At 42.7% G+C, this 23724-nt stretch overlaps 1 protein-coding gene across 5 annotated transcripts in view; it reads left to right on the top strand.

Annotated features, from left to right (window-relative positions):
* Nucleotides 1-23724, top strand: part of MARCHF8 (membrane associated ring-CH-type finger 8) — a 355638-nt gene that overhangs the window by 315171 nt on the left and 16743 nt on the right. For 3 of the 5 annotated variants that reach the window (XM_068257609.1, XM_068257610.1, XM_068257611.1), the window contains 2 exons: nucleotides 19032-19111; nucleotides 19320-20138. In XM_068257609.1, coding sequence (XP_068113710.1) covers nucleotides 19032-19111; nucleotides 19320-20138 — 899 coding nt within the window. Of the gene's footprint in view, nucleotides 1-19031; nucleotides 19112-19319; nucleotides 20139-23724 lie in introns of those variants that run through there. The other 2 variants (XR_011024469.1, XM_068257612.1) reach the window with 2 other exon arrangements.

Here is a 23724-nt window from a genome sequence, read left to right as displayed (position 1 = left end):
CCGCTTTAAAGAGAACCTAAAGCGAGATAAATATGGAGTCTGCCATATTTACGCTGCTGATCTGTTCGACAGAAACGTGATCTCCATGCTTGTTCAGGGTCTATGGCTAAAAGTGTTGGGGTCCGTTTTCACTTGGGCGATTAGCGAGTGATTCCAGCCAATCACTGAAAGCACTAGAGCAATATAAACCTAATGGAACTGATCTCACCGCGGGTGTTTCATGATTGGAGGCAATCGCATTTTATTGCAATTCTGGAGCGATGGCGATACATTGCTTAAAAAAGCGCTGATCGCTCAGAATCGCGAGAGTGTACAGTGATTTTACCACGCTAATCGTAGTAAAATCACCAGCGCAAAACGCTATTTGCGCTAGCATTTTGCAAGTGTTAATGGGCCCTTACAGGCAGAGGATCAGCAGGACTGCAAGGCACCTTGTATTGTTTAACCTCCTAAGCGGTAATCCCGAGTCAGGCTCGGGATGGAAAGCCGCAGCTCAGAGCGGTAAACCCGTGCCTGAGTGAGTTATATGCAGGAGCTGCTGCAGATCACTCAGTGGTATGTTTTTTTTTTGTTTTTTTGTTTTTTTTCCGGTTAAAAGCTTGTGAAAAAAATACAGGCTTTTAGACCCTAAATCTGGAAATGATCATAATGCCAGGGAGGTTAAAATGAAATAAATTTCAGACTCACTTCAGTTGTCCTTTAAATTAACTGGCAGCTGATAAATTTACCCAACGGCCAGTCAAGACAAACCTAAACTATACAAAGGAAAAAAAAATGATAGTGGTCAAAACGACATTAGCCACTTGCAAATGTCATTTGACCACTATAATTTTTTTCCTTTGTGCTGTACCCATTGCCCTGATGTATGTACAGTAAAACTGTGGATTCCAGAAGGTAGCAGAATGGAAGAAGGTAGCAATATTGCATTTGGCGTTTACACTTTTATATTTGGTTTCCTGCTCTGCTTCTTTCTCCTCTCCTCTGTGGCACATGCCTTGAATTAACCAGGGGAGTCAAAGAAAGCAGCTCTGGTCCACCCATGTGTGATGTGACTTCCCTAGAGGGCACAGCTTTGGCGTAGCATGAGGTAATGGATGGAGAAGGGGCAGATGGAAAACTCCTTAAAGCCACAAAGGTATGGAGATTGCTTTTCTTATACAGCCAGCCTATATCGCCTCTCCTTGGTTGGTTCGTGGTGCAAAAATGTAACAGAGTTTAGGTTCACTTGTAGGAGGGAGTATTGCAGCTTCTAAGTGCCGGTAGCTCAGTTGGGGACGGCTTGATGAGATATTATGTGACTGTACGGCATCCATTGGGGACGCAGAAACACAAGATAGCTGCTGAAGTCTGTGATTGCTTTATGGACTCCTGCTGCTATTCTCTTGGTATCTATATCCAGACTGAAGGCATGACTCTCATGAGGCATAATGAATGAAGCTACGTGCTAAGGTGCACACACCTTCTAGAAGGGTAATCTCTGCTTCAGTAGCCATTACATGAGTGACAGCCTGAAAACACTGAGCAGAAAGTAACTTTTTCAGCATGGTAGTTCTATGTCAATAGTCTGTACTGTACAGCAGGCAATTCATTTCCATAGCTGTAAAATAAATTGGTCCTCCATTACACTTAAAGCGCACTTGAAGTGAGGAGCACATGGCGGCTGACTTATTAATTTCCTTCTAAACAATACTAGTTTCATGGCGGTCCTGCTTATTTGATCTGGCTGCAGTAGTCTCTGAATCGTACACCAGAAACAAGTATGTGACAAACCCAGTCAGACTTCAGTAAGAAACATTTGATTAACAATTTATATTATATGTCTTGTATTTATTGAAAAAATATTTAAAGGGAACCTGAAGTGAGAGTTATGTTGCCATATTTATTTCCTTTCAAACAATACTATTTGCTTGGCAGTCCTGCTGTTCTTTCTTGCTGCTTTAAGGCGCTTACACACGCCATACTTCCGCACACGACGGGTCCGCCAGACCCTCCCGCTGGGCAGACGTTCAGCCGACAGTAGCGCGTGTGTATGCGCTGTCGGCTGGTTCTGAACGATCTGTTAAGTGGATCATTCAGAACCAGCCTTATCAGTCTGCCGACAGCACGTTTACACCCGCTATTGTCGGCTGAGCATCTGCCTAGCGGGAGCGTCTGGCGGACCCGTCGTGTGCGGAAGTATGGCGTGTGTAAGCACCTTAAGTGTCTGAAACTTAATGTAAGCGTGCAGCTAATCTTTTCAGACTTTAGTAAGAAACTTCTCATCTGCATGCTTGTTTGGGGTTTATGGCTAAAATGTATTGGAGGTAAAAGATCAGCAGGACAACCAGGCAATCTGCATTGTTTTCAAAGTTAATAAGTGTCGGCCTCCATATTACTCTCACTTCATGTGTGCTTTTAGTATGTTCCAGTAACACTTTCCTCTTTACTCATTCTGCCTGATGGCATGTCACTAGTCATATGTGTGTAGCTGAGTCGGTTACTTCTTTCCTGCTTTCAAAAAATCAAAAAAATCAAACCAGCCCGCCACACAAAAGCACACTAGTAATCATTACCCGACCCACAACTCACTCGCACACAATGCAGTCTGCTTGAAACCATCAAGTGACTCAATGCAAGTGGCCTCTTGAGCGCATCCTTGGTGGCTGCAGCTCTCGAGCACTTTTGAGTCCAACAGGAGAAAAGCACTATACAAATATTAGGATGATGATTATTATTATAGGTATTTAAAGGGCATACATCAAAAAGGGGCAGCAAGGAAATTTAAAGGCCCTGTGAAAAAATCTTGGCAATGCTGCTGATATTCTACGATTTGGCACAGGATAATTGTGATAATTTAATGTGTACTTTTATCAAAATTCTATTATTGCTTCACCTAACCGTAAACTCACACTAACCCTCCTTCTATCTACTCCCTACACTAACCTACCGCTATCTACACCTAACACTAACCCCCCCCTTACCTACGCCCAACACTAACCTACCGCTATTTACACCTAATACTAACCCCCTTACCTACTTCCAACACCAACCTACCACTGTCTTAACCTAACACTAACTCCCCTTACCTACTCCTAACAATAACCCACCAATATCTAAGCCTACAATGACCCCTCCCCACCTACCACCTACTCCCAGCACTAACATATCGCTATCTAAGCCTAATACTAAACCCCCTTACCTACGCCCAACACTAACCTACCACTATCTACACCTAACACTAACCCCCTTACCTACTTCCAACACCAACCTACCGCTATCTAAGCCTAATACTAAACCCCCTTACCTACCTATGGCTATCTTAGCCTAAGTATGCTAACCTTTCACTATCCAAGCATAACACTAACCTACCCTACCTACTCCTAACACTAACCTACACCTAACATCTGATAACTTACCCTGTCGCTGCAATCTCTCCAGGGCTTCAGCTATATCCGGTGCCCAAACTGTCCACTGCACACCGCCATAGCCCCAATTTCTACTCTGGTATATTCAGAGCCGAATTTCCCTCACCAATCTCAAGCGGCTAGACGATTTAGGTTTGCTCTCATTTTAGCTCTTATAAAAGACATCATCATCATCATCATTCAGGGCCTATTTCCACTAGCCGCCGCACGTCCTACGAGACTTGCGGCAGCACTTCCTGTTGTGAGAGTTGGAAGACAAATCCTGGAAGCCATGCCATGCACTGCTATGATATTCGCTGCCACTCGCACGGGAAAAAATGCTGTAATGTAAGCCGAATTGCTATGGCAAGTGATTCGGACGTCGGCAGCATGTCCCCTATGGTAGAGTTTCCCTGCGCGATATGCCTACGGGAAAACTCTGCAGATTTGGCCAGATTTCCGCTCTAAGGGAAATGAGCCCTTAAGTTAGAGAATGTGAATAAAACCCTGCTATCAGATTATACTTCTAATGTTGGCTTGATTGATCAATTAGCTTCAGTAATCAAAATTTTGTCTTTTGTGGTTACTGTTGAGAAGCTCTCTGTAGGCAAGGAGTCACTGCTGTGCCTAAAACTCCATTACGGTTTTTAAAGGAAGTGCTCTGGCTGTTCACAGTTCTACCAAAGAGATATAAAAATAAACACTCCACAAAGATTTCCAAGTACAATTGACAGAAAACCAATATCATTTTGCCCGTGAAAGTCTATTTTGCAACATCTGAAACTCCCATCTGCAAGTGTAGACATATGGCAGGAATGACATCTTGAAATATTGACTGCTCTGCGGTGAATGTGTGATTACTTTAGCAATATCGGCTGCAACTGTTTGTCACGTTGAATCCTGTTATTAATGTAATCTAGGCCTGCCTCTGGGCCCAAGGCAAGATTTACCCCATGCATCCCTTCCCTTGTTTCCAGCTGTGTCCCATGTAATAAAAATCACAGGTTCTGCTGCAATGCTCTCTCCTGTAAGAAGAGTAGTACTCAAGATGATATATACTTCAACAAGTAATAAAACAAATATAAAAATGCTTTAGATGCCCAATAAAGATCTTGCGCTGTATACATAAATTTTACAATTAAGTATATCAAATCTAAAGCTGGCCGTACACTGAGAGATTTCCGCCCAATGTTCCAAAACAATCCATTCCTTTTAAAAAAGAATGGACTCAAAAGAAATTGATTCCTACCATGCAGGGAATCTATTGAAAATTGATTAAACTGCAGAGTTGCACTGTTTGATGCAGTGCAAAGCTATAGGCCATCAATGTACCATTTCTCTTGCCCCACCCCCCGATTGTTTTTTTTTAAAACCTGTTTTATTTGGTTTTTAAGCTTAACCGCAAAATTAACAGTTTACAGGTACAGAGAGAAGAGTACATTTTTCAATGCTCCAGTCAAGGAGCAGCACCATAGGTGATTCACAGTATGATTTAGTTTGCGATCTAAGTTGGATGACTAGAGCATTGGGAGGCTACTTCTTTAGTAGGCCATCCTGGTGCAGAATATGAGACAACTAACAAACAGAAAAACTAATCCAACTTGCATTTCTTTAAAACCCCTAAATTAAACACCCACCCTCCCTAAACAAATGGGTCTTTGCTCTCTCTTTATAGGGGATTATCATTTGTGGTCAAGATGCATTAGAAGTACACATGGCTTTAAGATGATATTTCCAAAGGGCCTAAGGTACCTGATAGTTGTTCAGTACAATACCAGAAGGTGTATTTGAAAGATTCCATTAATCTGTTAATCTCCTCACGAGAAAAAGTCAGTGTAAAGGTGGCCATACACTGGTCGATGTGCCATTAGATCGACCAGCTGACAGATCCCTATCTGATCGAATCTGATCAGATAGGGATCGTATGGCTGCCTTTACTGCAAACAGATTGTGAATCGATTTCAGCCTGAAACCGATCACAATCTGTTCAGCTGCTCCTGCCGCCTGTCCCCCCCCCCCCCCCCCCCCGTATACATTACCTGAGGCTGGCTCCCGGGCGTCTTCTCCGCACTGCACCGCACCGCTGTTCTTGCTCCATCCCGGCGCTTCCTGTGTTACTCCGTGACCAGGAAGTTCAAATAGAGCGCCCTCTATTTCAACTTCCTGGTCACCGGAGTGACACAGGAAGTATAAGCGTACACTGGGACATGCGGAAATGCGGTGCAGCGAGGAGAAGAGGACCCCGGAGCCCGCTTCAGGTAATGTATACATGCTCGGATCGGGCCCGAATCGTACGCCGCACGCGACGCGCTCCTACCGCCGGGCGATCGAGGGTAATTTCCCGCACGGCGCGATCGACGGACCGATCCGATTTCGGGAGGGAATCGGATCGGCGGGTGCGTTTAGCGCAAGCGATTGGCAGCAGATTCGATCCCAGGATCGGATCTGCTGTCGAAACGGCCGTAAATCGAGCCAGTGTATGGCCTGCTTAATATAAGATTTCCATCTCTTGAAACATTTTTTTGAGTTCTTTTCTTTATGCAATAGAGTGTCAGTTTTATCCATAACAAATAAGTCTAACATTTCATCTTTGACATCTTGAATGGTAGGGGTAGTGGGATATATCCATCTGTTGTAGATGTTTTTTTTGCTGCAGCAAGTAGGATATCTGGAGTTCTCGGGGGATTCAAAGGACTGGTGTCATTTTTTTTTCAAATGCATGGAATAGAAACAGTATTGGGTTATGGGGGTGATGACCACATCCTAATCTATTAAGGAACCGAGAGACTTGTTCCCAGAAGCGTTCAATCTTTGAACAAAACCAAATGCAGTGTGTTAAGTCCGCGTTAGGATGCCTACACTTGGGGCATTCAGGTTTGTAGTTTGGAGGGGGTTGTTTATATTTGATGTTGAAAGCGTATTTAGCTTTGTGTAGAAGAAAGAGATGAGATTCTCGCCACGTTTCACTAATGATAGTGCTTTTATATTTACTCAGGCCATCTAGAATTTTGTCTGTAAGTTGAGGATGGGAGAAATATTTTGTCCATTTTTGAAAGGCCAAAGAACTATATTTTTTAGAATTGAGGTCTTGTAGGCCTCTATGTAGATAGGATAGGGAATGTCTTTCAGTTCCTGGCTGAAGGAAGCGATCAAATGGAGTTTACATTGATATTGTAGACACAGAGCTCAGATGCTTATGAGTATAGGAACGTATTTGTCCATACATCAGAAAGTCAGATTTCGGTGTATTCCAATATCTATTCAACTCTAGGAATGTCCACCAGCAGTTTTCCCTAATATTGAATAGTTGACCTAAGGGTTTGATACCTCTGGCTTCCCATCGAAGAAAGGCATTATGCTGCATCCCCGGAGAGAAGTCAGGTGTACCCCATAGGGGTAAGTATTTGGAAATTCTCCATGGGAGTTTAGACAATTTACGTAGTTCCTTCCAGGTGACTAATTGTGTCTCTGATCACTGTGTTGTGTTTTAGTCTGAGAGGGAGATTGGAGCACGAAGAGTGTAATAGCCCGGGGAGAGTCCAGGGTTCGGTTAGGGAGCTTTCGAGGTCGTAATTAGAAAATTCCGAGGTATGGGACACCCAGTCTCGGATATGCCGTGTCATACATGCTAAGTTATAAAGCCTTATGTTGGGAAGGTTTAGCCCACCCAATTCTTTGGGCATTTGTAGTTTGTGGAGGGCAATCCTGGGTTTTTTATTTCTCCACAGGAACCTGGCGATCTCTTTGTTGAGTAGTGTAATGTCTTTGTGTTTTAATAAAAACGAGAGGGTCTGCATGGGGTATAGTAACTTACCGAAAGTGATCATTTTAATTAAAGCGCTACGTCCTGAGACGTTTAGGGGGAGGTTGTGCCAGGAGCGCATTTGGGAGATCAGCTTAGGGATGAGAGAAGAGATATTTAATTGATATAGGGAGTGTGGATCTCTATTTAATTGTATACCAAGGTATGTGACTGGCCCTTTAGTTATATGTACTACTAATGGGTTAGGTGAGGGGACATGGGCTTTAGATGAGAGGTAAAGTAATTCACTTTTAGATTGATTTATCTTAAATCCTGACTCTTTTCCCACTTCTGATATTATCTGGAGTATATTTGGGACTTGCGTGGTGGGGTCAGTTAGGAAAATAAGGATGTTGTCCGCAAAGAGTGTTTGGGATACCCTAGTCTCTCCTACTTTGAAACCTGGTATGATAGTCTTAGTCTAGCGAGGGGTTCAAGAGCGATGTTGAAAAGTAGGGTCGAGAGGGGGCACCCTTGTCTGGTGCCTCGTTGCAGTGGGAAGGGATCCGAGAGGAAACCTGGGGTATAGATACGAGCTTTTGGTGTGGCATACATTAATTTAAAAAGATTGAGAAACTCTCCTGAAAATCCCATTTTATCAAGAGTGAGATTAAGCCAGTCCCAATTAACTGCATCAAATGCTTTCTGTGCATCAAGAAGCAATATGGCTGCATTTTGGTGGGTAATGGGGTAGGCTTTTACTTGCTCCATAATCACTAGAAGTTTGCGGATGTTAGAAATTGCTGACCTACCTCTAATGAATCCTACTTGGTTAGTGTGAATGAGTTTAGGCATGAAGGTAGCAAGTCGGTCTGACATGAGCTTAGTAAGAATTTTGAGGTCCTGGTTTATGAGAGAGATGGGGCGATAGGACTCAGGCAGGGAGGGATCTTTGTTTTTTTTATGAATTAGTTTGATATATGTTTCATTGCCTGAAGGAATTAATTTTTTCCCGGATAGGGAATTCGTCATCAGCATATAATTGAGTAGGAAATCTCCAGAGAATATCGCTGCCTCTAGGGATTTGTTGGGTGAGTATAGCTATTGTGGGCGAGTGATCTGAGATGAGAAGGTCAGATATAGTTGCATCTGTTAGCCTATGAATTAATGAAGGATTGACAAATAAATAGTCTATCCTTGAGAATGATGAATGTGGGTGGGAATAAAATGTATACTCTCGATCGTAAGGGTGGAGATATCGCCAAGTATCATGTAAAGAAAGCGTTTCAACCATCTCTGCCAGTGGTGTGGCAGAGGCTGGGGAGGGGGTTTTCCTTGTTTTTGTATAGGTTTTATCTTCCATCACATGCATAATATCATTAAAGTCACCCCCTATTATTAAATTGGAGTGCAGGTGTTGCGATATAATAGGGAGCAGCTTCTGAAAGAAACCTTTTTTGCCCTCATTTGGCCCATATATATTGAAAATCACTACTGTGTCACCGGGTAGCGTGATGCGTACAGCTGAATAATCTGCCCTGAGTATCGTTGTATATTGACTCTGCTTGGCACTGTAAATTTTTACTTATTAAGATGAGAACTCCTCCTTTTTTATTTTGGGTAGGTGATCCCATACAATGAGCTACCCATTTTTTTTCATGTAATGAAGTTCATGCGACTTTAAATGAGTCTCTTGAAGTAAGGCAACATCTGCGTCAAGGGATTTAAGGTGACCTAGGACTTGAGCTCTTTTAATTGGGGACCGAAGTCCTTTTATATTCCAAGATATTACTTTCATTATTGATTTATTTAGGTATGTATATAGTTTAGTCGGCGTTCAGCTATAGGCACCAGGCCAATCATATATTGAGATGCAATTCTAATGTGGGAGACATGTATGCAATCTTTGTATTTTATATTTAGGAGTAACCCCTGAGAGAGCAAAGACCCAAACCCCATATTATAAATGAACATCATCAAGCAGGTGCATAGAGACATAATAATACATGGTGATATTTGTGGATACGGATGGTAGTAGCTTCAGCCGTTGGTGAAAAAAGCGGGTAGAATGAAAAGTCAGTAATAATAAAATGAGAATGCGTACAAAAATAGCAAGAACAGTATTCACATATAGGACTTCGCTTCTTCCCTGCATCCACTAGGCATCTTGGCTTCCGAAGCCTGAAGTCCAGTTACCCACTACAGCAGTATGATAACCATAGCAGATAATATAGTAGATAAGTAAAGACAAAGGGGAGTGAAAATAGCAAGGAGAATACTGCCCTGATGTCCGGTATGCGATGCAAGTAAGTTCGTTCACTCTGGGTTTTTTGAGGAGACTTGGATGGCGAGCGATTCTGTGGAAGAGCAGTTTTACATGAAGAAGAAGGCTTCGAGTGGTTAGCCATCAGGTATTTGTCTGCATCTTTGGCACTTTTGAAAAAATGAGTTTGACCATCCTCTTCAGTGATTCTGAGCACTGCAGGGTATAGGAGAGCAAATTTGATCTTTTTTAGTGCCTTGGTAAAAGATTGTCTCTTCTCGGTCACTTCCAAGGAATAGTCATTGAATAAGCGGATTCTGGATTCCATATAGGGTAGAGGAGCATTGCCAGCCTTGAATGCACACAGTATTTTAGCCTTGGCCCCATAATCTAAGTATCACTACTCTTGGAGGGATTCTCGAGGTAGAAGTGAGAGGAGGTCCAATTCTATGTGCTCATCACGGCGGCCGACATGAAAGTACTGCGCATGCGCGAACAAAGCGCGCATGCGCAGTACTTTCACGCCGGCCGCCATGATGACGCGAGGCGGCCGGCGTGTGACGTAATCCGCGTCATATGCGGAAGAAGCAGCCCGACACTCGGGAGAGTGTCGCCCGGGCTGCGGCCTGCCAGCCATTCCGGAGCGGGGAGAAGGAGAGGAGCCAGGACGCCGGCGTGGGACCTCCCGACCAGCACTGGGCTGGAAAAAGCCCCTGGTGAGTACAACTTTCCATTTTTTTCAGAGCTCGGAGTCCCTTTAAAAACAATTTTTATTTAAAAAAATCAAAAATCGATCTGAGATTTTGGAAATTCAATCCCCAGCAGATGAATCGAACGTGCAAGGAATTGAATAAGAAAGGCAATGAGTGTACTGGCCAGTCGATGGAAAACGATACTTGGCTGCTGCGGGGGAGAGGAGGATCGGTGACTGAAGGTGCTGGCAAAGGAAGGCTGCAGGGGCTGGTAGAAGCCCCAGGTAAGTGAAACCCTTTTTTGTTACTTTGCATTAGGTTCCCTTTAAAATAAATAAAATTATTTAAACTGTATATAAACAATTTTTTCCCCTAAAGAATGGCCATACAGTTACAAATTTTCCCATTCAATTCCTTGCAGATTCCATTGATCTGCTTGGAATTGATTCCCCAAAATGTCAGTTTGATCGAGTTTGTCGAAAAGTTGATCGAAAATATAGATCCGATAGAATGGAAAAATGTAAACAATTTGGGGCGGGGCAAGAGCATTGGCAGTAGGGATGATCAATGAGGTGCAAATATTTCCGAGTTCATGCAGGATTTTGCATATTTATGCAAATATATGCTGCTTGGAAATGGACCAATCAATTTAAACCTGGGTGAGACTTCATTGATCCATTTTCTAACTGCATATATTTGCATAAAATTTACATAATCTTTGCATAAACGTGGAAATATTTGCATCTTATTCATCATCCCTAATTGGCATATCGATGGCTTAGGGCTCTTTCACATCAGAGCTTGCGTTGGAGAACGCTCAAAGCATACGTTTTGTTGTATGCGTTTTAATGCGTTTTGATATGCGTTGCACTGCAGTGAGTGTGCGTTTTTAATCCGTTTTCAATGCGTTACAGCACATAGAAAAATGCAGGTATTTTTTTTTTCTTTTAGTTTTCAACTTTCTACATTGTTCCTCTGTTGCATTCTGGGACTGATTGCCTGGATTAAAAACGCGCATAGTGTGCGTTTTACATTGACATTGTAACACATAAAGCTAGCGTCGGCCGAAAAACTGCGCCTGGGTGCAGTGTAGCGCAACGCACAAAAAGGCTGCGTTATATGTGAAAGCTAAAATGAAAGTCTATGGACTTTAATTTCACCTTGGGTAACGCAAACTTTACCCGTTGCGTTGAAACGCAGAAAATCTGCCCTAATGTGAAAGAGCCCTTATAGATTTGCACTACATCGAGCAGTGCAGTTCTGCAGTTCAATCGATTTTCACTAGATTCCCTGCTAGAATCTATTGGAAATTAATGTGCAGTGTATGAAATTAATCTTATTATTTTTTTATTTATAAAGCACTAACATGCAGTGCTGGACAATAAATATATACAATGATACAAAATATGACAGACGTAACAAGGTTATACAACAAAGAACAAAGCTGTACAAGTCAAACAGGGTACAAGATGCATGATCATGCGATTTTAGGCTTGTTAGGTAGGCCCAGTAATACAAGTATCAGGCTGTCAGGAAAGCAGCACACTATCATGTAGATTTCAGTGTTCTCCAACCCTGTCCTCAAGGCCCACCAACAGTGTATGTTTTGTGGAAATCCACAGAGGTAGTTAATCAGCTCTGCTGAGACACTGATTACCCAACCTGGTCATGTTTGGTTTTCTGCAAAACATGCACTGTTGGTGGGCCTTGAGGACAGGGTTGGGGAACTCTGATGTAGAACACATGAGGGAAGGGAAGGCCCTGCCAAAGGTTTACAATCTAAGGGGAGGGGAGATGGACACGCTGGCTAGGGCTGTAGAATAAATATTTAAGAGATGTAAAGGAGTGGAACCAAGCGTTGGCACTGCAGCATATATCGGAGGGTTGCGACTGTACCTTCCAGGGCCGACTAGCTAATCCGCTTACCATGCCTTGTGTGCTCTGACATAAAGTATTCAAGATCAGCAGGTTGAAGCGCTGTTTTGTGCGAAACTGCCGTCAGGCAGCTGTGCACTGCACCCACTGACTGCCCACCAGGACCGGTATGTGCAACTGATTTTTGATCTGCTGCATAAGCTTGCACTTTAAAATGTTGCTGGTTGCACTTTAGTTTCGAATTAAACCGATTTGCCTGCAGTGCCAACATTTGCTTCTTTCCTCAACCTGCTGAGAATAAATATTCAATAGAGAGTTACTGTGTTAGGGCTGGTGCACACCGAGCGGGAGTTTTTGCGGCTGCGGATACGCTTGGTCAATGTATCTCAATTGGGTGGTTCACACCAGAGCGGGAGGCGTTTTGCTGAAACGCATACTACCAGGGTGAGGCATTTTTTGGATTGCGGAGGCGTTTCTGCCTCCAATGTAAAGTATAGGAAAACCACAAACCGCTCTAAAAAACGGCAGTTCAGAGCGGATTTGCAGGTGTTTTTGTTACAGAAGCTGTTCAGTAACAGCTTTACTGTAACAATATATGAAATCTACTACACCAAAAACGCATCACAAAACCGCAAAATGCTAGCTGAAACGCTACAGAAAAATAAGAAAAAGCGTTTCAAAATCTGCTAGCATTTTGCGGATCTGCTAGCGGGTTTTGGTGTGCACCAGGCCTCATAGGAAATGGGTAGGCCATCTTGAAGAGGTAGGTTTTAAGGTATTGCTTGAATGTGTTGAAGGATTGTGTGGGGTGGCTCTTGAGAAATCCTACAGGCGTGCATGGGAGTGGGAAATGCGCAGGACAGTTATGTGAAGGTCGTTGGAGGACCAGAGGGGGGCGGCCTGGCGTATACCTGTGAATAAGCTCCGATATGTATGTAGGGAAGGTTTTGTGCACAGATTTATAGGGCAGGCATAGAATCTTGAAACGTATCCTGAATCAGATAGGAAGCCAATGCAGGGATTTACAGAGGGGGGTGTGGATTCTGAATCAATTCTTTTCAGAAAGGAATCTATCATTTTGGAGCATTGGGTGGAAATCCATAAGTGTATGGCCAGCTCTGACCGCTAATACATAAGCAGGCACCAATCTTCCAGTACAGGAATGGAAAAAAGTCTGATAACATGCAATGTGCAGTAATCGATAGAAACTTGCCTTTTATTATAGTAACGCATTAGGAACCAGGGCTGTGGAGTCACAGGGAAATCCTTTAACTCCTTTATTTTAAGCGCCTCTAATTTCATCTCCGATTCCTTTTAATCATATATCAGTATAGGAAATACATTGTAACTATACTAATTATATATTTCCTATATCCATTGCAAGCACGCAAGTTACAAGGCATGTCATAACTGCCAACGTGAGTCATCAGGCTACCTTTTTTCTTTGAATCCTACACCGTTAGAGCTTGTTTCTACGAGATGAGCAATGCACGGTCTGCTGAATGCGTTCACTGTGCGAGATGCAAGGTCATTCACCTTCTAATAAAACTCATCATCTCTTGCATACATTTGAAAAGGAGTTAAAATCGGGTAAAGTGTACTTGAGAGGAGTAATAAAAAGGTTTTATACATAACTTGGGCTTCCTCCGCCCCTTTTCAGGTTGATCGGCCCATTCCCACGCTGCCTGGATCCTCCACTAGGTGGCCCTGTAATTCCGCAAGCAGCTTTCCGGTCACTTGCGCTTTTCCGTCATGCTCCCGTGGCCAGGAGCATTATGCACTTGTACTGTAGTACTGCACAGGTGCAGAACTCTCGTGGCAACAGGAGCGTAAGTGGCCGGACTGCGCATGCTTGCAGAATTACCGGGCCACCAGGCCGCACATGCACAGTACGTACCGGGCCGCCTAGCGGAGGATCGAGGCAGTGTGGGAAGACAGGGAGGGCCTGGTTAGCCTGAAGGGGGCTGGAGGAAGCCCCAGGTATGTATAACATTTTTTTACTCTGCTCAGGTTTCCTTTAAGTTATAGTAGAATATCTGTAAATTTACCATTACTTAAACCTCACATCAGTACATAAGAGTATGTATTTTGCTGATGTGTGTTTTATTGAATGTTTTGCTAAATATAACATTTGCTACTTACATATTTACCGTGTACATGCCTTCGTTATGGTTGGTTATATGTATTGAAATCCATTTGCCATAGCTGAATGAGACATGCTTCAAGCCCTCTGCACCTTCCATAACCTCTCAGCCATTTGATCGGTGTCGCACCCAATCAGGCGTTCCACATCCTTCACAGTCTGTGCCGAGCACAATTAGAACAACGTTCATGAGCTCTGATGACTTCATCATACACAGCCTAAGCAACACAGTGACAGCCGTTTCAGATGCTAAAAATAAAGAGTCACTGATAGCTAATCCATCAAAACCGACCTGTAGAAAGTCTAAGCAACTACAGAATGGCAAGTTCTGCAAATAGAGCAGCCATGGAGGAAATAACCAGCTTGATTGCTTGAAATAGTATTTATTTGAAAATATTTTGGGCACAGTTGTGCAAGGCAACAAAAGAGCAGTATGTGTGACCTGCCATCCGCTAGAACTGTGCCTTGACATTTTAAGAAAATGAGTACATTTTCAAACGCCAGAGAAAATCATTTATCGTGGAGTACCAGAGCCATAAGAAAAAAAAAAATTTGCTGCGTGCTCCCGCCCTCCTGAAAATCATACGTTGCCATGGCGACCGATTAACATACAGAGTCACTCCGCTTGCTCGATTTGCTTGTCTTCTGACATTAAAAGAAACCGTGAATTCCTGTCTGTGTTTGGCTTTGATGGAGAGCCGAGTAAACATACTGATATATTGAGCTAGTTTAAATCTTGTGCTTTACACAGAAATGACTTACTAACAAAAGCAGTAAGTGGAGAGTTACCTCTGTCGACAAGAAGCAGTATAATGCATTTTTAATAACCACAGTCTTTTAGGTTACAAGAAAACAATATTATGCTATTGTAATGTCTTTCCTTATTATTGTGAATGTGCTTTGAGCGCACTTGACTCGAGCCTCTGTTGTCTGCATAGGTTTCTTTGTCCAGATAGGGGGACAGCGGTTTGTGTCTCTTGAGAATAGCCAGATTAGGGGAAAATATACTTGACATTTACTGTATATACCCGGTTTCCCCGAAAATAAGCCTACCCTGAAAATAAGCCCTGGCTGGGATTTTAAGAATGCTTGAAATATAAGCCCTAGCGGAAGTTAAAGAGGAGGAAAAACGCAGCCAGCAAGCCTGGACACAGCTTTGTAGTGGCGATCAGGCACCGATCCAGTCACTCCGGACACACAGCAGTGCTTTTGTCTTGGCGGTCTCAAAGCATTTCAGAGTTGCAGCCACATGGGGTGCGCTCCACCCGCGACCAGGAGCATTCGGGTAATCCTGGGCTGCACACAGCGTTTTAACAATTAAAACACAGCTCTGTTAGGTTTCTTTTTCATTTTTGGGTGGTGTTGGAATTCTGTGTTTTTTTTTTTTTTTTTTTTTTTTTTTTTTACTGCTTTCTCTGTCCCAGATTCCTATCCCTGGGGCGACCATGTATTTAATAAGAACCTTTGTGGATCCAGGACAGGATTAGAGGGACATGGGAAGATGCACACTTGTCACACTACTACTACATATTACACCCAAATATAAACCCACATATTATTTTGAGGGGCATTTTAGGGCGTACATGAAAAATATGCCACGGTAATTTGGATTGCGAAAATAGTTACTAGTGGAAAATAGCTGATATTCTACTATTGGGTAGTTGTATTTCCAATAGTTATTATCACTAAACCTTGCCCTATTCTCACTCATGCCCTCTACCAATGCCTAACCCTAAATGACCCTAGGTCTCTGCAGCAAGCTGTGTTCTTTGATGTAATGATCATTCACTTCTGGAGTTGTGCTTATTTTTCTAGTGGTCTGCCTAAAACACAAGCTGTTCCTTTGCAAGAGCTGCTTGTGACAGCGTACAACAGTACAAGGCATCCCCAGTGTTCCTTTAGATCTGCATGCATACCACTGGAGGGCCTTCTCTGTGTTTCAGACTTTAACTGTGCCCTGCCCCCTGCTTATCGTGTTTTGTTTATTTTCTGATGTCCTACCTGGCAATACATCATTACCACTGGAGTGAGAAGTAGGACATTGGGGCTTTTCCTATTGGCTGTCTCCTTTGCCTATCCAGTTTACCGAATGGCTCATTGTTAGTTACCAACAGCTCCAGGCTGGAGGTAAAATTCCAAACTTTTCACTTGTTTCACCAAATGCTCTACTCTTTGTGAATTGACATTATAGAGGAGAAAACACATCTAGCAGGTTGGAGGTAATATCATTGCCTATGAATAATTAATACAAATCCAGCACCTAAAAATGAATAACCCTCCAGAATATATGCATATAATGAAGCACAAGGCTCCACCCTGAGGGAATAGTGTTCTCACCTAGTAAGAGCAGGAGCAAAACGTATCCCTTATTTTTGCCGCCTAACCACCCTTCACGCGTCTGAAAGTGATAATTGCGGCATCCTATTACTTGCCTGGCTGGTAGGTAATTTTTTTTTTCTTGTTGTCTGATCATTTATTATTCCTCATGCGTGCTTTTATACACATTTGTGGACCCTGTCACTAGTGTTTGAATAAGGCCCCAGGTGTCTGTAGAGCAGCAAGGAGCGTGCAATCATCCTGGGCACTTGGATTGTGCCAGAACGTTAGACTAGATCTGTTGTGTAAGGGCGATCTAGCAGACCACGCACCATTTTTAAGTACAGATGCAGAAATGAAGGTGTTTTGCCATTTTTATTAAGAAAAAAACATCCTTAAATTGTATTTTTAGCACATTAGGAAAAGCATAATGGTGCAAATAATTTCTTTACAGTCAGCGAGTGTGGGTGTCATATCTTGTCACTTCTGACTTCCTGTGAATATTCTGTAAGAGCCGGCATCTGCCTGAAGCTGCGTTAGCAGAATTCTCGGTTCCTCTGTTCTTTCTGCACCAGTTTTATCTCTCTTCCCCAGAACCTCTGTAGTCAGCCAACTAGCTTGAATGTGGATATTAAATGCTGAATAGCAGTGCTACGTTCTATCAGGACAGTAATGTATAGCTGGGTTGATACCAGTCAGCAGTGAATGCGGACTTATATTTATCAGCTCCCACTCTTAAGGTGCGTACACTCCTTTGATGGATGTCACCCATTGGGGATCAGGACCAGCGATTGGTGACCTCATTGGGCCGGGCTGCTTAGACACGTCAGATGTGTAGCATACAATGCGCTGTGTTGCTATGTGGTGGGGCGGAGGGTTGACAGAGCTATTTGTGTGTGACGTCATGCTGCAGGTGGAGGACAATGGGATCAGCCATTGCTGGGGGTGAGTTGATCCGCCGAGCAGATCGCTTGCAGGTTGGGGGTCGCATGTCTGTGTACACATGCCCGATTATCAACTTATTAACTGCTTCCCTTCCGCCTAACGCAGTATGGCTGTGGGACAGCTGCTTTCTCAGGTTTCAGTGGCGCCATAAGGCGTCCTCTCGTGAGAGCAGGGGACCCCAGCAGTTGGCGCTGGCAGGCTGTTTATTTTGTTTTAACATTTATATAGTGCTGACATCTTACGCAGCGCTTTACAGAGGTATAGCCTTGTCACCTAACTGTCCCTTAAAGGGGCTCACAATCTAATCCCTGCCATAGCCATATGTCTATGTATGTATAGTGTAGTGTATGCATCTTAGTCTAGGGCCAACTAAGGGGGAAGACCATAAACTTATATGTATGGTTTTTTTTTTTTTTTAATTCTGACCTTTTTTTATTAATTAACATAAAACTATAAATAGCAGCAGCAATCAAATTGCACCAAAAGAAAGCTCTATTTGTGAGAAGAAAAGGAGGTAAAATTCATTTGGGTGCGAAGTTGTATGGCCAAGCAATAAACCAGTAACCTCCTTGGCGGTAACCCAGTGTGTGACACGGGGTAAGTCGCCGGAGGGTGCCGCTCAGGCCCTGCTGGGCCGATTTACATAATTTTTTTTTTCAAACACGCAGCTAGCACTTTGCTAGCTGCGTGTTTGGTCTGATCGCCACTACCCGCCGTGGAAACAGGGCCCCCCCCCCCGCATACCCCTTGCGCAGCCTGGCCAATCGGCCCAGCAGCTTTCCTCGGACATCAGTGACTCCCTGAGCGGCACCCTCAGTGTCACACACTGGGTTACCGCCAAGGAGGTTACTGGTTTATTGCTTGGCCATACAACTTCGCACCCAAATGAATTTTACCTTCTTTTCTTCTATGGGGTGGATCGGGACTCCCTGTGACGTCATGACATCCATGACGTCACTCCGTTCGTCGCCATGGCGACGGGGGAAGCCCTCAAGGAAATCCCGTTCAGAATGGGATTTCCTTATGGGCAAGCGAGCCGGCGGAGATCGGAGGGGACGGGCGGACGCCGCAGGGAGGGGGGGAAGCATGTAGCTAGCGCTAGGCTAGCTACATGCTAAAAAAAAAGTGAAAAAAACCCTCCCGCGGCTGCGCAGCCGCGGGAATTATACCGCTAGGGGGGTTAAAGTTGTGAAGTGCCGAATTGTAAAAAATTACCTGGTCACTAAGGGGATATAAACCTCTGGTCCTCAAGTGGTTAAATATCTCACATAGCCACCAAGCTAGGAAGTCTGTGCTGTTGTATTTGGTCTCTGCTAAAACTTGCCATTTTGCATTTATCATTGCTGGTTGGGGAAAAAAAGCTTACGTCTAGTTAAATGTAATGCAGATGGTGTATGTATTTACAGTAGAATCCTTTATAGTAAACTCCAAGGGACCAGGAAAAGATGTTTACTATATCGGAATGGGTCATGCATTGTATATTTACAGTATAGATAGGCTCATTTGCTAGGACTTGAGGACTGAGTTTACTATATCAGAGTTTACTATAACAAGATTCTACTGTATACTAATGTCATTAAGTTAAGGAGGAAATGTGGATCACTTTCTAATAATACATTTTTAAAGTAAGGTGTGTTCTTATTACCAAATGTACTGTGAATGATTTTCGCAGGCAGGAAGCCCAACTTCAGTTACAGCACCAAGCAGCTTTCCTCGGACATCAGTGACTCCCTCCAGCCAAGATATTTGCAGGTATGTTGTTACTTGGTATTGTCTCTCTTAAAAAAAAAAAAAAGTAATAATCTAAAAAAGACCTGTAGATAGTAATTTGTATGTCCTCTTCATCTTGTTCCACAACACATTGTCACATTGTTTGCTGTCATATTAGAACACAATTACTATCTTCTCTTGCCATTCTGTTTTTTACTTTCTTTGCTTTTTTTCACTGTTCTGCATGCAGTTCCAGTGCTGTAATTTCTGAATGTTGTCATCAAAGTCCAGTACAGTCTGCTGTTGTGTTGAAAAATCCCAAATTCCAGAGTTCTAGATCACCAGGGGTCACTGTTACCATAATTTGTCAAGATGTCTCTACAAAAGATCACACCAGCAAAGGAATTTGTGGCAACCTCATCAAGCCTTTTAAAACCAGCGATTTGGAGAATGGAAAGACTGGCTTGAATGATGTAGACCAAAAAGCATCAGATGTATCTGAGAAGAATGACTTTGGGGAAAGAACTAGTTCAGAAGGAAAACTGCTGTCCACTGAAGAGGAGCTTTTTGCAAGGGGCAAATTTCAGTTCCTAGAAAATGGATCTAAGCTTGCTAGCCCTGTTTGTTTACAAACTCTTAATGGCCACTCTGTTTCATCCAATCCACTTCAGGTCCCCAGTCTGGATGCTAGCTTGGGATCTGTATGCATACCTCTTATGGACGATAAAGCAGACAGTGATTCCTTAAAAAGCAAGACCTTGCTCCACTATATATTTTCATTTTCCCCAAGTTCCAGTGCTCATAGTCTACATAGATTCCAAGAGCATGATGCCTGTTCAAGGAGTCTCCTTGCTGGCACCTCTTCCAGTATGCTTCTGGGAAGCACGGATTTTTGTTCAGATGATATGGGAGATGACGATGTCTTTGAGGACAAAACAACGGTCAAAAAACACTCACAGGAACAAAGAGCTCCGCTGTGTTCGGTTGAGGACAGTGACCTTGAGTGTCCGTCCCCTTCCAAAAAACTTCCCCCCGCTTCCCCTGTGTCCACATCTGGGGATTTATGCAGGTTGGTTTAGAGAAGAACCACCTTATAATCCAAGATGCAGTACCAAAGTCAAACTGAATCATTGCCACTGAAAGGGAGCAAAATACAAAAAGTGGGATTTCGTCTTTAAAAATTCAACGTAAGCTTGGCACTTATGGCTATATCTGCCGTCTTTCAAGATATATATTGCTTATAAAACAGAATTAAAAATTAGAACTATCACTACTTATACAACACCTACAATGCTTAATCCTCAATCTCGTCTTGATCTGTATTTACATGAAGATGTCAATAATTCACTTTGATTCAAAAAGGGGGTTTTTCAGGCTAAAGTGAAATTAGACTACTTGCTTAGGACTTTTTTTTTTTTCTACTTCACTTTGAAGATAGTAATTATATTTAATAGTGTTTGCTGGGTTATGAAAGGCATTGTAGCTCCACCACTGACCTTTAGTCCTATGGACATTGATTTGAGATGTTCTCACCTTTACACCAAGAAACTATAGGAAGGGGGAAGCACTAGTCGAATTTTGATTGGCCTGGAAAATCCCTTTGTACCTGGGACTGCATCTCTACACTTAGCAAGGTCTTCCACCATTTTCTAGAAGTTCAACTTTCAATAAGATTTGGTCAAAAGTGTTGGAATATGTTAATCTGAATATCAAGCACACAAACATACGAATACAATTAAAAGCCTCCTCATATTGGAAAATAATGTGTTGTGGGTAGAAAGTGGCATGATCAAGTTCCATTGATGGATCTAATCATACTCCCATTTACTGCTTGGTCCTCTCATCTATTCATACATTCTGAATTCAAATTCACTCATATACAGTAAGTGGTGAAAGCAAAACCTTACCAATGAAATCAGATATTCAGATTCATTTCTGGATTGCTTTTATGCCATTTTTTATGCTTCCTTTGCATTGACAGTATTTATTTGCAAGAAATTACAATTGTATGTTTTGCAAGATTATGTCCTTGTTTTTAGGTTATGCTGGAAATAGCTGAAGACTGATTTTTAGTTTTGTCTATTTGTTATAAAGAACCTGTGTCCTAAATCTCAACTTGGCTTGCGTATGGTAAACAGCTACTTGGTGTTGTTCACTATAGTTAGTCTGTTAGGAATATTCCCTTATTGACTTTTATTATTATTATTATTATTATTATTACCCACAAAAATATGTATTTTAAGAGCCTTTTGATGCTGTACCCAGAGCCGGGACAAGGTCTTTCAGCACCCAAGGCTGAGAAACCAAAGTGCGCCCCTCCATCCCTGCCACCCCAGCCGTCACACACTGATTGCTATTAGACTAAGAGGCGCCCCAGGGCCCCCAATCCCCCAACACCTTAATCTCTAGTTATCTGTCTTGCAATCACTGCTATGTATCCCCTTTTTCTTATTTATCTCTGCTTCAAACACAATAGGGGAATAATAGCTGAGTGAGTTGTGCGCCCCCTCCTACACTGTGCCCTGAGGCTGGAGCCTCTCCCGCCTCTGCCTTGGCTCGGCCCTTGCTGTACCTTCAAGCCTAAAACTGAATAAGGCCTGGGACCCACTAGCAGTGCTTTTCTGAGCACTTGTGACTTGAAAAGCTCTTGTAATGTCTTGCTATGTGTGCGATTCCACTTTAGGGATGGGATTTTCTAAAAATCGCCTTTAGGGCTCTCTCACACCAAATCATGAAATGTAATTGCAAACTCAAATGCGTTTTGCAATTTTCACCATGTGGGCCTCAATCGTAATGCATGAATAAAGGGGCAGAGCTGCAATTGCCATTTTATTTTATTTTTTTTTGAAAAAAATTGGAAACACATTCAGTATTAATGCATTTCCACAATTCCAATTGTAACTTTTCTGTACTTGCGTTTGGAAAATCGCTAGCCTTTTCAAAAACAAAATGGGGTGCAGCCGGTGTGAAAGGGCCCATATCATTGCATTAGCAAGCACTTTACAAATCACAAACACTTAGAACAGTGCTGCTATTGGGTTCCAGGCCTAAGTAATGAATTTGCATTGTATTCTTGTACAGCTAAGATGGACCAGTAAATTTCAGTCCTCTGCTCAGAAAATGTATTTTCCATATCCGTAATTTGTAAAGTTGCATACATGGAAACCTTTGCATGCATATTTCTGAATGGCATTCGATTAGCCCTTTTATATCAACTAAGTTGCATTTTAGGCTACAGGCTCTTTGAAGCATTTGGTAACACAGTGAAAGCATGACTTTGTACGTTGAACCAGTCCAGATTCATTCAGTTGAATAAGAATATGCTATGTTGTGCGTCAACAATTCTGTTAGCTCCAAGTGAAGCCAGTCACTGGTTCTGGACACACATGGCATGCACTCACTTTGTACAGCACGGCTCTGTTAGTGACTAGTATCTGTGTAGAACTTTAGATAGATAAATGTGTTGTATGTCTTTGTAAAGTGTGGTAGACTGCTAACACCATAGACATGACATCATTTTTGTAGAGTAAATGAGTATTGGTTAATGTCTTTTTAATCATTACTTAAAGCCCAGCACCAAAGGATAATACTTTTCTGAATGGTGGAGGAAGGAAAGAGAGGGACAGTGTTCTGAGTTTGTGTTTTACTTTTGCACATCTACCAGAATTTTCATTGATTCCTGTCTTAGGGAGTGGGGAAATCTCGTCATCAGGTGGACAGTATACCAAAACAGCTCGGGGTGATCCAAAACTACTAGAAAAGTATAGGGGACCGAAAAGACCTCCTACTAAAAAGCCAACGCTCAGTGTAGTTTGCCTTCTTAAAACAAAGGTACTTGCAATAATTCAGCTGTAAGTAAGCAATTGTGGTCTCCCACAATGCATCAGTACTGAATATGCAAATTATCTCTTTATGCCCTTGAGGCCAGGCTTACATCCAGAACTGTTGGTGTATAGCTAGTCTTTAGAGATACATGATACTGGGAGAAGTGTTACCAAGTGTACGGGTTTTCTCTATTTCTCTATTACCTCATATTTTTGCCCCCTGAACCATCAGTCTGTGCATGGAATTAAAGGCGAGGCTGAGGTTAAGTTGCGTGTGTCTGCAGCTCATTGTGGCCTCTCCTGTGAGGTCAGTAGAGCATGTTGGACTGAATAAACAGAGCCCGGGAACTAAAGGGAACCTGAAGCTAGCTATATATTGAGGCTGTCATATTTATTTCCTTTTACACAATGCAAATTCTATGCTAAACTATTATTGGATACCCAAATCTACTGTATACGGATACGTTGTGTGGATCATGTATGCACAGCCATTCCTAATGCCTGGTACACACCATGCAATTTTCTGTCAGACGGGTCGATTCTGTTATTTCCAACAGGTCCGATTTGGTTTCCGGACATTATTCTAATCGATTTTCTGATCACTTCTATACAAAATCATAGATAATAATAGATTTGATCCATCTATGTTTGACTTTGACAACTGAACTGAGAGGGATATGGAGGCTGCCAAATGTATTTTCTTTTAACCTTTTCCAGACCGCCTGCATTAGATTCTACGCCGCACTTGTGGCTGTTCTAGTCTGATGCGGCGTAGAATCTACGCCGGCCCGCTGTTTCCGCTCCTGATGCAAGTGTGTGCACCCGGAGGGG

The sequence above is a fragment of the Hyperolius riggenbachi genome, chromosome 10 (assembly GCF_040937935.1).
Source record: "Hyperolius riggenbachi isolate aHypRig1 chromosome 10, aHypRig1.pri, whole genome shotgun sequence".
NCBI classification, from domain to species: Eukaryota; Metazoa; Chordata; class Amphibia; order Anura; family Hyperoliidae; genus Hyperolius; species Hyperolius riggenbachi.
The sequence above is the reverse complement of the archived record's forward strand: the minus strand, read 5'-3'. Positions and strand labels throughout refer to the sequence as shown.